This window comes from Pristis pectinata, chromosome 25, assembly GCF_009764475.1.
Source record: "Pristis pectinata isolate sPriPec2 chromosome 25, sPriPec2.1.pri, whole genome shotgun sequence".
NCBI classification, from domain to species: Eukaryota; Metazoa; Chordata; class Chondrichthyes; order Rhinopristiformes; family Pristidae; genus Pristis; species Pristis pectinata.
In genome coordinates this window covers 32,620,892-32,636,177 of record NC_067429.1, presented here as the reverse complement: position 1 = coordinate 32,636,177, position 15,286 = coordinate 32,620,892, and the positions used below count along the sequence as shown (strand labels likewise).

General features: G+C 51.6%; 1 protein-coding gene across 1 annotated transcript in view; it reads left to right on the top strand.

The window, feature by feature from the left end:
- The first annotated feature begins 2,943 nt into the window (after window positions 1-2,943).
- Window positions 2,944-15,286, top strand: part of rnf113a (ring finger protein 113A) — a 62,310-nt gene continuing 49,967 nt past the window's right edge. Inside the window, 6 exon segments of the mRNA XM_052038706.1 lie at window positions 2,944-3,008; window positions 3,010-3,052; window positions 4,858-4,937; window positions 9,822-9,923; window positions 10,819-10,926; window positions 13,920-14,029. Coding sequence (XP_051894666.1) covers window positions 2,958-3,008; window positions 3,010-3,052; window positions 4,858-4,937; window positions 9,822-9,923; window positions 10,819-10,926; window positions 13,920-14,029 — 494 coding nt within the window. The 5' untranslated portion in view covers window positions 2,944-2,957.

Sequence of the window (15,286 nt, the reverse complement as noted above, 5' to 3'; positions counted from 1 at the left end):
TGGCGATGGGAAGGGGAATTGAAATGGCAGGCAACTGGGAGCTTGGGATGACCATTGCCGACAGAGTGTAGGTGCTCTGCAAATCGTTCACCCAGCCTGTGCTTGGTCTCACTGACGTAGGGGAGGCCACATCAGGAGCACCAAATGCAGCAGACGAGGTTGGAGGAGGTGCACGTGAATGTTTCCCTGACTTGGAAGGTCTGTTTAGGTCTCTGGATGGTGGGGAGGGAGGAGGTGTAGGGACAGCTGTTGCATCTCCCCCAGTTGATAAATGCTGAGGGTAAATGGTCATTTTCAGCTTGGCAAGTGGTAACTGTGGGGTGCCTCAGGGATCAGTATCAGGACCACAATGATTTACAATGGCTATCAGTGACACAGATGAAGGTACCAAGTGTATGGTCGCAAACTTTGTTGGCGATACAAGTGCCAATACAAAGAGTCTGCAAGGGACAGCTTCAGTGAGTTGGCAAAAAAATTAACGGGAGAATAAGAGAAATGAATGTGAAGTTATCAGTGTGCCAGGAAGAATTTAAAAAACATAATGTCGTTTAAATGGAGAGACCACAGAGCATTTCGTAAGTGAGATCAAAAGATGGGTTATTATCTAAATGGAGAGAGACTGCAAATGGGTGATGTTCAGAGGGATCCAGGTGTTCCAGTGCATGAATCACAAAACATTAGCAGGCAGGGGCAGCAAACAACATGTTGACCTTCTTTGCGAAGGGATTGGAGTTGAAGAATAGGGAGGTTTTGTTCTAGTTGTACCACCCAGCTCTGTCTCTCACTCTCTCACAACTCTCTGCCCATCCCTCACACCCCTTCTCCTTCCCCCTCCCCATCCCCATCCCCATCTCCTTCCATCCCCTCTCCTCCCTCTATCCACATACCCAATCCAACCCCCCAACCCATCCCCATCTCCATCTGTACTGTGGAGGCCAGGGCTGTCACGTGACAGCAGTGCCCAGTACCTGGTCGAAAGACACACTACTGTCAATCAAGGCCTGGCTCCACCCCCACCCATCAGTGCACACTTGACCATTGGCCCCTTTAAGCACCTTTGTACCTGGCACTGAGCCATTGGCCCTTTTGAACTCCTGGGTTGGACCCCCCTCCCAAGCAGGTAGCGTGTTGCTTTTCCTTGATTGTTTGCATCCAGTTTGTTGTGTGTGTGTGTATTTCACCCTTGTTGCGATTTTCCCACACCCGCTATCGCTGGTGTGCGTGTGTATCACCCTCGTTACCCTTTCCCTGTGTTTCCCTTCAAATAAATCATTTAAGTCTAAGACTGGTGTTCAGAGTCCCTGTCCTTCAAGGCCTCAAACTTGTTTCACAACTCCACCTCCTCCCTCACCCCCATCCCCACCTCCCTCCCTGGCTCCCCATCCCCACTTCCTCCTACACTCTTCCTTTTTCCCTCCTACACTCCCCCGTTCCCATTCCTCCCCTTCCCCCTCCACCACGTCCCCACATCCCTCCCTCCCCCTCCCAGCCCCACCTCCCTGCCTCCCTACCCCAGTCCCCACCACCCACCCTCCTATCCCCAACTCCCTCCCCCTCCTCTCTCTCCCCCTCACCACCTCCTCCCTCCTCCACCCCCTCCCCATCCTTCCCCCCTCCCCCTCCTCCTCTCCTCCCCCCACAACCCACTCCCGTCTCCTCCCCCCCTCCCCCCTCCCCCTCCCCCCTCCCCCTCCCCCCCTCCATCCCCCTCCATCCCCCCATCCCCCCCTCCATCCCCCTCCATCCCCCCATCCCCCCCTCCATCCCCCCCTCCCCCCCTCCCCCCATCCCCCCCTCCATCCCCCCATCCCCCCCTCCCCCCATCCCCCCCTCCCCCTATATCCCCCCCTCCCCCTATATCCCCCCATCCCCCTATATCCCCCCTCCCCCTATATCCCCCCATCCCCCCCTCCCCCCCATCCCCCCCCTCCATCCCCCCCATCCCCCCTCCCCTCCATCCCCCCCTCCATCCCCCCTCCCCCCATCCCCCCCTCCATCCCCCCATCCCCCCCCTCCATCCCCCCCCTCCCCCCATCCCCCCCTCCATCCCCCCCCTCCCCCCATCCCCCCCTCCATCCCCCCCTCCCCCCCATCCCCCCCTCCTCCCCCCCATCCCCCCCTCCATCCCCCCCACTCCTCCCCCCTCCCCCTCCTCCCCCCTCCCCCCCTCCCCCTCCTCCCCTCCCCCCCTCCCCTCCCCCTCCTCCCCCTCCCCCCCTCCCCTCCCCCTCCCCCCCTCCCCTCCCCCCCCTCCCCCCCTCCCCTCCCCCTCCCCCCTCCCCCTCCTCCCCCTCCCCTCCCCCCTCCCCCCTCCTCCTCCCCCTCCCCCCTCCCCCCTCCTCCTCCCCCCCCCCTCCCCCCTCCTCCTCCCCCCCCCCTCCCCCCTCCTCCTCCCCCCCTCCCCCCTCCTCCCCCTCCCCCCTCTCCCCCCTCCTCCCCCTCCCCCCTCCTCCTCCCCCCCTCCCCCCTCCTCCCCCCCCTCCCCCCTCCTCCCCCCCCCCTCCCCCCTCCCCCCTCCTCCCCCTCCCCCCCCTCCCCCCTCCTCCCCCTCCCCCCTCCTCCTCCCCCTCCCCCCTCCTCCTCCCCCTCCCCCCTCCTCCTCCCCCTCCCCCTCCCCCCTCCTCCTCCCCCTCCCCCCTCCTCCTCCCCCTCCCCCTCCCCCCTCCTCCTCCCCCTCCCCCCTCCTCCCTCCTCCTCCCCCTCCCCCCTCCTCCTCCCCCTCCCCCCTCCTCCTCCCCCTCCCCCCTCCTCCTCCCCCTCCTCCTCCCCCTCCCCCTCCCCCCTCCTCCTCCCCCTCCCCCTCCCCCCTCCTCCTCCCCCTCCCCCTCCCCCCTCCTCCCCCCCACTCCTCCCCCCTCCCCACCTCCTACGGTTCCCGCAGGTGTTCCCTCCCTCCGCCGCCGGGGGTCGCTGCTGCCGGCGTCTGCGCACTGAGCCGGGCGCGGGGTGGGGACAAGATGGCGGAGCCGGAGGCCCCGGTCTGTAGTTTTGTGTTTAAAAAAATGCGGGCGGCGGTTCGCGGGTCGGAAGCGGAGAGCGAGCGGGGAGCCAGGTAACCCCCCCCTCACCCCCCCCCGCGGGGAGCCAGGTAACCCCCCCTCACCCCCCCCGCGGGGAGCCAGGTAACCCCCCCTCACCCCCCCCGCGGGGAGCCAGGTAACCCCCCCTCACCCCCCCCCGCGGGGAGCCAGGTAACCCCCCCTCACCCCCCCCGCGGGGAGCCAGGTAACCCCCCCTCACCCCCCCCGCGGGGAGCCAGGTAACCCCCCCTCACCCCCCCCGCGGGGAGCCAGGTAACCCCCCCTCACCCCCCCCCGCGGGGAGCCAGGTAACCCCCCCCCACCCCCCCCCGCGGGGAGCCAGGTAACCCCCACCCCCCGTACCCCACACCTCACCCCACCCCTCACACCCCCCTCACCTCACCCCAACTCCCCCCCCCCCCCCCCGCGGGGAGCCAGGTAACCCCCCCCTCACCCCCCCCCCGCGGGGAGCCAGGTAACCCCCACCCCCCGTACCCCACACCTCACCCCACCCCTCACACCCCCCTCACCTCACCCCAACTCCCCCCACCCCCCCCCGCGGGGAGCCAGGTAACCCCCCCCCACCCCACACCCCCCCCCGCGGGGAGCCAGGTAACCCCCCCCCACCCCCCCCGCGGGGAGCCAGGTAACCCCCCCCTCACCCCCCCCTCCCGCGGGGAGCCAGGTAACCCCCCCCTCACCCCCCCCCTCCCGCGGGGAGCCAGGTAACCCCCACCCCCCGTACCCCACACCTCACCCCACCCCTCACACCCCCCTCACCTCACCCCAACTCCCCCCCCCCCGCGGGGAGCCAGGGCCGGGTCTCCCCCTCCCGCCGGGCCGGGGCCCAGCCCTTGAGCTCCGTGGCCGGAGCGGAGCAGCCTATGGGGTCGTAATGGGGTGGTGGCAGGTGCGGACCCAGGGTAGGGGTGCAGGGGGGGTGCGGGTGCAGTGGGTGCAGGGCTGGGGGTGCGGCCCCCACCCCGGCAGTACTGAGGAGCAGGGGCTGGTGGACAAGCCCGAGGATTGGCTTTGGTTCATTACTGTCAGCTGTACCGAGGTTGAGTGAAAAACTTGCCGTACACCAGAAGACACTTGGGATCATTAACCAGGGCGTAGAATATAAGAGCAGGGATGTTGTGTAACAACTTAATAAAACATTGCATGGCCACGGCCGGGGTCTTGTGCACAGTTCTGGTCACCACAGATGTGATTGCACTGGAGAGGGTGCAGAGGAGACTCACCAGGATGTTGCCCGGGACGGAGCATTTCAGTTATGAGGTGTGTTTTCCTTGGAGCATGAAAGGCTGAGGGCGACCTGACAGAAGTATCAGAAGTACCTGTGCCTTCCAGCCATAGGTTTAAGGTTAAGGGGCAGGACAATTAGGGATTAAAGCAGATTCTTTTTTTTCACCCAGAGTGTGGTTGGAATCCAGAACACACTGCTAGAGTAGGTGGTAGAGGCAGAGACTCTCTCAACGTTAAAGGCGTATCTAGGTGGGCACTGAAATTGCCAAGGTGGTTGATAAATGAGATGAGTGTAGACAGGTAATTAATATTTAGCGCAGATAGGGTGAGCCAAAGACCTGTTTCTGTGTGACCCCATGACTCCAATGAGTACATACAACTGATGGGTCTGATCAAAAACTGGAGGCTATGCTCTGCAGAGTGTTCTGGATCCTGAGACTATGTCAGACTTAATGATACTGGTATTACTTTGTAATGTCCTGAAGAGTTACTCTTGTACTGGGTTAAACTCAGTATTCTTGGCAAGTCTGGGTTCACCTCCTGCTCTGAGGATTGCTGCACTGAGCGGATTTGCCCCTCTGTTTCACAGACAGCAGTGGAGATGATGATGGAAACACTGTGGTGCGGAGAGAAAAGAGAAAGGCTGTACCAAATCCCATGATTCAGAAGGTGAGTGCTGAATCCCATCAGTTGAAAGGTGCAGATTGATAGGAAAGTAAGTTGTCGCGGGGATATGAGGAAATGTGAAATTGATCATTCTGGCAGAAAATAAAGAAGCATATTATCTGAGTGGTGAGAGTTTGCTGAGCTTCGTGATGCAGAGAGATCTGCACGTCCTGGTGTGTGATTCACAAAAGGCTACCATGCAGGCACAGAAAATAATTGGGAAAGCTGACACAACATTACTGGTTCTTGCTAGGGGAGTGAATGTATGAGTAGTGAGATTGTGCTTCATTTATTCAGGGAATTGGTGATGCAACATCTGGAGTACTGTAGAAGGACACATTGGAAGTAGTTCAGTGACGGTTTACTGGATTAATGTTGACCAGGCATAAGAATGCAAGGAAGTAAGAGCAGGAGTTGAAGAAACTGGGTTACAAGTTAGGTGACTGCATTATTCTCTCCACTCATGCCCTCGGTCTCTGGCCTCCTACATTTTGAACAAAGTCCAACTTGTGCTCGAGGCACAGCGTTTCATCCTCCAGCTGGACACATTACAACCAGTGGGACTCGACAATGAATTCAACAATTTCAGACAACCACCCTTTCCAGTTTTATCAGAACTGCTCATCAACGTGTAAAGTTAACTCTGTTTTCTCTCCACACGTGCTGCCTGACCTGGATATTTCCAGCAATTTCTTCCAGATTTCCAGCATCTTTAATGTTTTGTTCTGACAATTCCAGCCCTGACATTTTTTTCTCTCTTCATCTACCTCCAGACAGGTCAGGAGATTCATCCTTGCCTCTTGCTCTTGCTCAGTTGCTCTTACTCTTCACTCTATTACAGTCACCATCATTTTATTCTCTCCACTTCTCCCCCTTCCCTGCCACTTCAAGCACATTTCATTTCCAACTGATCCTGGATCTGCTGAAAAGTCATCAACTTGAAATATTTATTCTGTTCTGCTGAGTATTTTGAGGTTTTATATGCTGTCCCTTCCTGTAACACTGTAGACACCAGAACACATTTCACTGCCCTGCACAATTGTCTTGTCCTTTCTCCTTTGCATTCTAAAGTTCCCCCTATCTAAAATCTTTTGATGGTCCTAAATTATTTCAGGCGGAGAGTTCTGGTTAGGGGAAGTTTAGAAGACTTGTGAAGACTTTAGGACAAAGTGATGGTGCAGAGTAGCAAAATGGGTACTGATAACCTGGGTGAGTCAGGAAGGAGCAGAGCAACAAGCAGACCTTCCATTAGTTGGGGCAGGAAAAACATTACATGGGAACAGGCTATTTCACATCTAGTATCATGTAATGAGAAATGATATGGTCCTTTAACTACCAGATTAAGGGAAAGTGGTCATAACATAGAATCTATCCAAAGGTTGAAAGTGATTTATGTGAGAGTCTGATCTTAAATCTAAACAAAGGAATCCATGAAGATGCAAGGCCTGAGTGGATTTGGTAGATGGAGTGACAACATTAAACGTATGACAGTAAGCAAGCTGTGGCTAACGTTGAAATGAAATTGATGCAGAGTTTAAAGTAAGGCACAAAACCCAAAAGGAAAAGTGATTCATTCGTAGTTAATGAGAGAAGGTAAAGGTAGTATTAAATCAAAGAGCAACACTTGTAGAGTCCTGGACAGTCATAAGAGTTGTACAACACAGAAATGGACCCTTTTTTTTGCCCCAACTCGTCCATGCCAACCATGATGCCCGTCTATGTTAATCCCACGTGCGGACATTAGGCCTGTATCCCTCTACTGCTTCCTGTCCACGTACCGCTCCAAATTGTCCCTGCCTCTTCCACTTCCTCTGTGGAAAAACCTGCCCCTCTGATCTCCTTTAAATATCTCCCCTGTCTCCGTAAACCTGTGCCCTCTAGTTTTAAAGTCCCCCACCTGAGGTAAAAGACTCTGATATATGCTTTCTATGCCCCTCATGATTTTACTCTTCAGTCTCCTATGTTCTACTGAAAATAATCCCGGTCTGAGCAAACTCTCCCTATAAGTAAAGCCCTGCATTCCAGGCAACATCCTGGTGAATCTCTTCTGCAATTTTCCTAATGCTGTTACATCTCTCCCGCAGTGTGGCGAGCAGGACTGTACACGATACACTGCTGCGGCCTGAGCAATGCTTTGTACAGCTGTAACACGACATCCCAACTCTCTCAATGCCTCAGCCTATGCAGGCAGGCATGCAAATGTCTCCTATTATTTGAATTCCTTCTTCACTACCCTACACACCTATGTTGCCATTTTCAGGGAGCTATGAACTTGCACCCTAGGGTCCCTCTGTACATCAACACTTCTGAGGTCCCTGCCATTTTCTGTATCTGTCCTGTTAGTATTTGACATCCCAAAGTGCCTTACCTCACACTTGTCTGGATTAAATTCCATCTGCCACCGCTCCACCCAACTTTCCAGATAATCTGTATCCCACTGTATCCTTCAACAACCTTCTTAACTATCTGCGACTCCACCACAGAACATAGATCAGTACAGCACAGGAACAGGCCGCTTGGCCCACCATGTCTGTGCCAACCATTATGCTAACCTAAAGTAATCCCATCTGCCCACATGTGGTCTGTATCCCTCCTTCCTGCCTGTTCATGTGCCTGTCTAAATGCCACTGCTATTGTATCTGCCTTCACCACTTTCCCTGCAGTGCGTTCCAGGCACCTACCTCTGTGTCTGAAAAAATAAAAGCAAAAAACACCTGGCTCATAAATCTCCTTAAACTTTCCTCCTCTCACCTTAAATCTCTGCCTTATATTTATTTCACATTTCCACCCTTGGAAGCAGACTCTACCTATGCCTCTCGTAGCTCTATCCTACTTCTGTCAGGTCACCCCTCAGCCTCCAACGCTCCAGAGAAAACAATCCAAGTCTGTATAACCTTTTGTTATAGCTAATACTTTCTAATCCAGGAAACATCGTACTGAACCTTTTAGCACCCTCTCCAAAGCCTCCATGTCCTTCCTGTAATGCAGCGACTAGAACTGCACACAGTACTCTAAATATGGCCTAACCAAAGTTTTATATAACTACAACATGACTTCCCAGCTTTTATACTCAACACCCCGACCGATGGAGGGAACTCTGGGCTTGCACCCCAAGATCGCTCTGTACATCAGTGCTTTTAAGGGTCCTTGCCATTTACTGTAAACTTTCCTCATGCATTTGACCTCCCAAAGTGCAGCATCTCACACGTGTCTGGATTAACCTCTGCCCACATTTCCAACTGTTCTGTATCCTGCTGAATCTGACAACCTTCCCCTCTGTCCACAGCTCCACTGACTTTTCTGTTGTCTGCAAAGTTACTAATCAGCCCACCTGCATATTCATTGAAATCGTTTATATCACAAACAACAGAGGTCCCAGCACTGATCACAGACCTTCAGTCAGAATAACACCCCTCTACCACCACCCTGTCTTCTTTGGCCAAGCCGGTTTTGAATGAAATGTAAGAAGTCTCCATGGATCCCATGTGCCCTAACCTTCTGAATCAGCCTACCATGAGGCACTGAGTTGAAAGCTTTACTAAAGTCCATGTATCCAACATGCACTGCCCTGTCCTCATCAGTCATCGAGTTTGTAAGACATGACCTTCCCTGCACAAAGCCATGCTGACTATTCCTAATGAGTCTATGCTTTCCCAGATGTGAGCAGATCCCTTCCCTAAGAACCTTCAATAATTTCCCTATCACTGAAGTAAGGCTTACTGGCCTATAATTTCCTTGTTTGTCTCTATTGCTCTTCTTAAACAGGAACAACAATGGCTATTCTATGGTCCTCTGGGACATCGCCAATTTTCATGTTATCTGCAAATGTGCTCATCAGACCACCTACATTCTCATCCAAGTCATTTATATATGTTAAACACAACAAAGGCCCCAGCACCGATCCCTGCAGTACACCACTTAAGTAAAAGGTACCACATTTCCCCTACAGTATTTACTCCCTGGAGTTTAGAAGAATGAGAGAAGATGTCATTGAAACATACAAAATGTTTACAGAGCACAACAGGGTAGACGCAGGGAGGATGGTCCTCTGATGGAACCAGGGATCATGCTCTTAACATTAGGGTCAGCCACTTATGATGGAGATGTGGAGAAATTTCATCCAGAGGGTAGTGAATCTATGGCTTTCAACCTCCCAAGAAGGTAGTGGAGGCCTGGTTGATGAGAATATTCAAGACAGAAGGATTGACCTGAGGATATTGAGGGAATTGGGGATATGAAGTTAGTGCTAGAAAATAACATTGAGGTAAAAGGTCAGCTTCAGTCTCATTAAATGGCAGAGTGGTCTGTTTCTGCTTCTGTTGTTTGTAAACCCCTTTATTATCAAAGCTTCTCACAATTCTGGATGTCTTAATTAAATCTCTCCTAGCCTCCTGCAAGCGATTCTGACTCTTGTAGTCCCTCCTAGTGTTTGAAGTTCCACAAGTTTGATAAATTTCTCCCCCCTCTCCAAGTCTTAACGTCCTTACTAGAATTTGATACCCATGCTGGTGTCTAATGAAGATTCAGAACTTTCTTGCTTTTTTACCCCATTCCCCTGGTTTACAAAAGCACAGGCAGTTGGCAGTTCCTCCCTTGTGTTGAGTGCAATAAGTTCACAAACTATCCACTCACAGGCAGTGCTCCAGCAGTAGAGAACAGCTTGTGTAAGCCAACAGATTGGAGGAGTTGTTGCTATCGGGAGAGGAGGTGGGAAACTTGGCAGGTGTGTGTGGATGGGTCTCGGCATGGGTGTGGAGAGTACTGATTGCTTCTGTGTTGGTCACCGACCTGTGATTGTTCAACAATTCCCCAGCCAATCTGTTCCCTGTAAGGTTCTTGGACCCAAGTTGCCATTTTTTTTAATTCCGCTTATCTGCTCATTTCCAGACTGCAAAAACAACAGGACCAAAGGAGAAGTATAGCGACACTGACACTGACAGTGACGGACCGGAGCAAATCACCATCTCCTACAAATCCACACGATCAGCGGTAAGAATCGGCATCAAGTTCTACACAACACTCATTGTCGGCAGCTCTGGTGTCTGGATGGTCACATAGATCACTCCAAGCTGCCAGAATTCTCTGTTATGTCTTCAGAATTTCAGAGTGCTAACAACAAGAACATTACACCTCACCAGGTCTCCAAGCTTGCATTATGATTTGAGCTGGGAGTGGAAAATTTGACAGGTTCTTCACTCTGGTCACTATTCAGAGGAGAGTAGTGCTGAGGAGTGCTGGAGGGAGATTGGATTGGGGTAGCCATTATTGCTTTCCTGCAGGGAAATAATTTGCTGACACTCACTGCCCATTGAGGTTGCAGTCCAGTCCCCCCTCTTGTATCAGGTGCTTGGTGGTGACGGTGGACCTTACACCAGTGTCAGGCGCTACCTTCAGAAGAGTGTGGAATTGTGGAGGAAGGATGTGAAACACAGACCTGGAAAAGAGATTGGGTGAGATGGTTTAGAGAGTCAGAAAGGTACGGCACAGAAACAGGCTCTTCAACCCATCGAGTCGCACTGACTGTCGAGCACCCATTTACACTGATCCTGCATGAATCCCACTTCATATTTCCCACATTCTCATCAATTCCGCTCCCCTCCCCCCCAAGATTCTACTACACTAGAGGCAGTTTACAGTGGCAAATTAACCTACCAACCAGCATGACTTTGGAATGTGGGAGGAAACTGGAGGAACCCAGAGCGAAACCCACGCAATCACAGGGAGAACATGCAAACTCCATGCAGGCAGCACCCAAGGTCAGGATTCAACTCTGGTCTCTGGCACAGTGAGGCAGTGGCTCTCCAAGCTGTTTGTTGTGGTTTAGTTGTGATATGACCTTGTTGAAGGTCTTACTTACAGTAAATGTACAATCTTTGCTTCCTAGAAACCTGTGGGGCCAGAAGACATGGGCGCGACAGCTGTCTATCAGTTGGACACCGAGAAAGATAAAGATATGCAAGCTATTTTTGAACGAAGCCAGAAGATCCAAGAGGTGAGCTCCATCGTCACTATACTGCTCCCTCGGTACTGTTGCTTTCACAGTCTGGGAATGAGCAGATAACCAGAATTTAAAAAAAGTAACTTGTATCCAAAAACTATACAGGGAGCAGATTGTTCACCAATTCCCCAATGAATGACAGGTCAATGACCAGCTCAGAACCGAACAGTATTCTCCACACGTGCACATGACCCATCCACACACACCTACCAAGAGACGTCCCCACCACCCCCTGGGTAGAAAAAATATGACCTGACCTCATCTCCAATCCCTTTACCAATTACTTTAGCCCTAGGCTCCCTTTGCTGAAGGAAGTATTGCTGTTCTACTTTATCATACTCTCATAACTTTATACGCCTCGATTATACGCCTCACTTCTACCTTCTGTGTACCAAAGGAAATAACCCTCCCCTTAAAACGTGTCTATTTCTAACTTTCCCAGATCAGGTGAAAGACATGAAGCATTAACTCTGTTTCTCTTTCCACTGATGCTGCCAGGTTTTTATTACAGGTTTGTAGTATCTGCATTATTTTGCTTGTGAAGAATTTTTGAACACCTATTGGAATGTAGAACGTGGCAAGTTCCCACGAACATTGGTGAGATACTGCCGACATGAGCTATCTTAGAAACGTTGATTGAGGAATAAATATTGGTCAGGGCAGCACGGATAACTTCCCTGGCAACCTTCAAGTAGTGCTTTTGCATCTTTCCTTCCACATGAGAGATTGTTTCATTGTCTCATTTGAAAGATGCCACCTTTGCAGGGAAGTGCTGCCTCTACACAGCACCCAGCTCGCCCACTTAGGCAGAAATGTCAGCTGCATTGCAGACAAATTCAGCAAACGGGCAAAACAGTGACAGATAATATCTGAGGAGATTTCTCATTTCTTCCTGAGGAAACTGTTGGGGCCCGTTGAGTCTATGCCAGTCCGGCTCCCCCATGTTCTCCCACATGTGTCCATCAACACAACCTGATTCTGTCACCAGCCACCTGCACATGGTGCAATTTACAGTGGCCACTTGGAACACGGGGGAATCCCACGTAGTCACAGAGAGAACATGCAAACTTCACAAACAGCAATTTTGTACAGATGCCACCTTCCCCAGAAACGGTCCCAATGATTCAGGAACCTAAACTCCATCCTGCTGTACCATCCCTTCAGCCCACTGACCCATCCTTCTATTCCTGTACGCACAAGCTTGTGGGACCAGAGGCAATCCAGAGATTACAGCCTTTGACACCCTGCTCTTTAAATGGCTACCAAGCTTCCTAAATTCATGTTGCAAGACCTCATCCCTTCCCCTTCCCAGGTCATTGCTACCTACATGTACCATGGCTTCTGAATGTTCACCCTCCCATTTCAGAGTGTCCTGCAGCCGCTCCGTTGACAGCTTTGACCCAAGCACCAGGAAGGCAACGTGCCAACCTGGAGTCTCTCTTGCAGTCACAGATATTCCCATCTGACCCCGTTATGAGGGAATCCCCTACCACTATCGCTCTCCCAGTCCTGGTCCCCTTCTGTACAGCAGCACTCCCTATGGTCCTACAAACTAGGTTGTTGCCGCTGTTCTCCCTGGGAGGCCATGTCCCCCAACGGTACCCGGCATGGTGTACTTGGTAGTGAGGCAGTGACCACCAGGGACTGCTGTACTACCTACCTGTGCTGGCTGCCCTTCCTGGTGGTCACCCATCTCCTCTCATTCTGTACCTGCTAAATGACTGGTCACCAAACATATCATTTACTGCATTTTCCACATCCTGGACAATCCACAGTGAGTTCATCCATAGCTCCAGCTGCTCTGTGATCTAACGGGAGCTGCAGCCGGATATACTTGCTGCAGGTATAGTCACCAGGGGCATTGGAAATATCCCTGGTTCCCACATCTCGCAGGAGGAGCGTACTGCTGTCGCAGCCTCTATAACCTTTATGACTGCTCCCTTCAACTGAGACAGTACGATAGAGATACAATCCTTACCTTGTCACTATTGAAGCCTGATGTTCACCCAAGCCTGCACTTTGACCTCTCAGTTCCTCTCTAATGGCAGCTCTGAAATGGCTGTTCCCACCAGAGCTTGCCTCCCTTTGTATATTGCTGGTAGGGAAAGACAGACTCGATCTCTTACCTGGTCCCCGTCTTTTTAATCCGTCTCCACTGTTGCCGTTTCTCTGCTGTGTGACCTGCTGCTAAGACAAACTTGATCTCTCACCTGGTCCCACGTGATCTGCAAGTTAGAAAAATAAGAGCTGATCTCATTGTAGTATTTAAGGTAGCGTGAGGCCTGACAGGATGGATGGAGAGATTTCCACTGACTGGAGCCATGCCAGACCAGGGAGAACCCACCCTATCCAGTAGGTACATTGTACATTATCTGTGAGAAGTGGGATACAGGTTGTCAGAGTGCAGATCATTAGGTTGAACAAAGTTATGAGAAAGAGAAAAAGCACAATATGTAGATTTAGGGAGGATCAGTGATTAGGGCAACAGCAGATTCTAGTCCAGTGTGGTACTGCCTCGGGGTCACGGTGAAGTTCATGTATTAGCCTCGTCAGTCATCACAGATCCCACAGAACAGGGGAGGAAGCAAGTCCTCCTTAATCCCAAGGGACGACCCAAGAGGTGAAGGAGAGGGGGGAGCCTGGAGAGAAGATGAGGGAAGCAGATGGGTGGAAGCTGGTGAAGAAATGAGTATTGCAGCTGATGAAAGATGTAAGCAAGTTGAGAAAAATAGATAACAAAAATGGCCCAACCTTGGATCTGTTTGCTCTCATCTCTGCAGTGAGGATTACGGACCTGCTGTATAGCTGAATTGTATTGCATCCATTGAGTAGTAATGTGACCCACCTGTGAATCCCTCTCCAGTCCAAGAAGTGCCATAAAGTTCTGTATAGAGTGCATCTTATGAGGTTTTTCTCGGAGGTGCAGTTTGCCTTCACCATTCCTGTTTTTCTGCTTGGAGTGAAGAGTGAGGTGTTTGTGTTTGCAGGAGCTGAAAGGGAAAGATGACGAGAAAATCTATCGCGGTATAAACAACTACATCAAATACATCAAACCCAAGGACACGCCCATGGCAAATGCATCTTCAGGAATGGTGAGGTGAGTGAACGAGCATCGCCTATGGTCACTGAGTTATGCAGCATAGAAAGCAGTCCTTCAGCCCAACTCGTCCATGCTGACCAAGAGTCCTTTCTAAGCTAGTCCCATTTGCCTCTGTTTCTACCTTAATGACATCCTCTGTTCCTTCCTGGGATCGCAAAGTTTTTGAAGAATTAAAGAATCGTGCAGCACAGAAACGGGCCCTATCGGCCCACCTTGTCCACAACGACTCTGCCATCTCCACTGATTCCATTTGCCTGCTTTAGGCCCAAATCCCTCTACACCTTTCCTGTCCAAATATCTGTTCAAGTGCCCTTTGAACATCATTGTATCTGCATCCACCACCTCTTCTGGCAACTCATTCCAAATATTCACCACCCTCTGTGTGGAAACACCCCTCACGTTTTCTTTAAATTTTTCTCCTCTCACCTTAAACCTGTGCCCTCTAGTTCTAGACTACCCTGTCCTGGAAAAAGGACTCTGACTATCTGTCCTATCTACATCCCTCATAATTTTATAAACCTTGATAAGGTCACCCCTCAGCCTCTTAGATTCCGGTGAGAACAAACCCAGCCTATCCGATCTCTCCTTATAATTACAGCCCTCCATTCCAGGCAACATCCTGGTGAATCTCTTGTACACTCTCTGTAACCACATCCCTCCTGTAGTGTGGCGACCAGAACTGTACATAGTGCCCCAAGTGTGGCCCGACCAATGTGTTGTACAGCTGCAATATGACATCCGCACTCTTGTACTCAATGCCTCGACCTCTGAAGGCAAGCAAACCAAATGCCCTTTTCACTACCACATCTACCTGTGTTGCCACTTTCAGGGAGCTCTGGACTTGTACCCCAAGGTATCTCTGTACATCAGTGTTCTTGGCAGAGGTTTTTGATGACGTGACAGAGGGCCAATGAGGAAACTACAGTTGATGTGATATATCTGGACTTCCATGTGGCATTCTGAAATTGAAGGCCATGGAATTAAAGGACCTATAGAGGCTTTGATAGAAAGTTGAGTGAGTGACAGGAAGCAGAGTTGTAAAAGCAGATTAGTTTTTCAGCCTAGAGGTGAATGTGCATGACGGTCCCCAAAGATCAGTACTAGGACCAAGACTTTCCTTTGTATATATTAATCATTTGGACTTGGGAGCATAGGCACAATTTCCAAATTAGCAAAAGGCACAAAACTCAGAGGCACAGGGAACTGTGAGGAGGAAAGTTGAAGTGATGGACTTCAAGGAGATGCATGCTGATG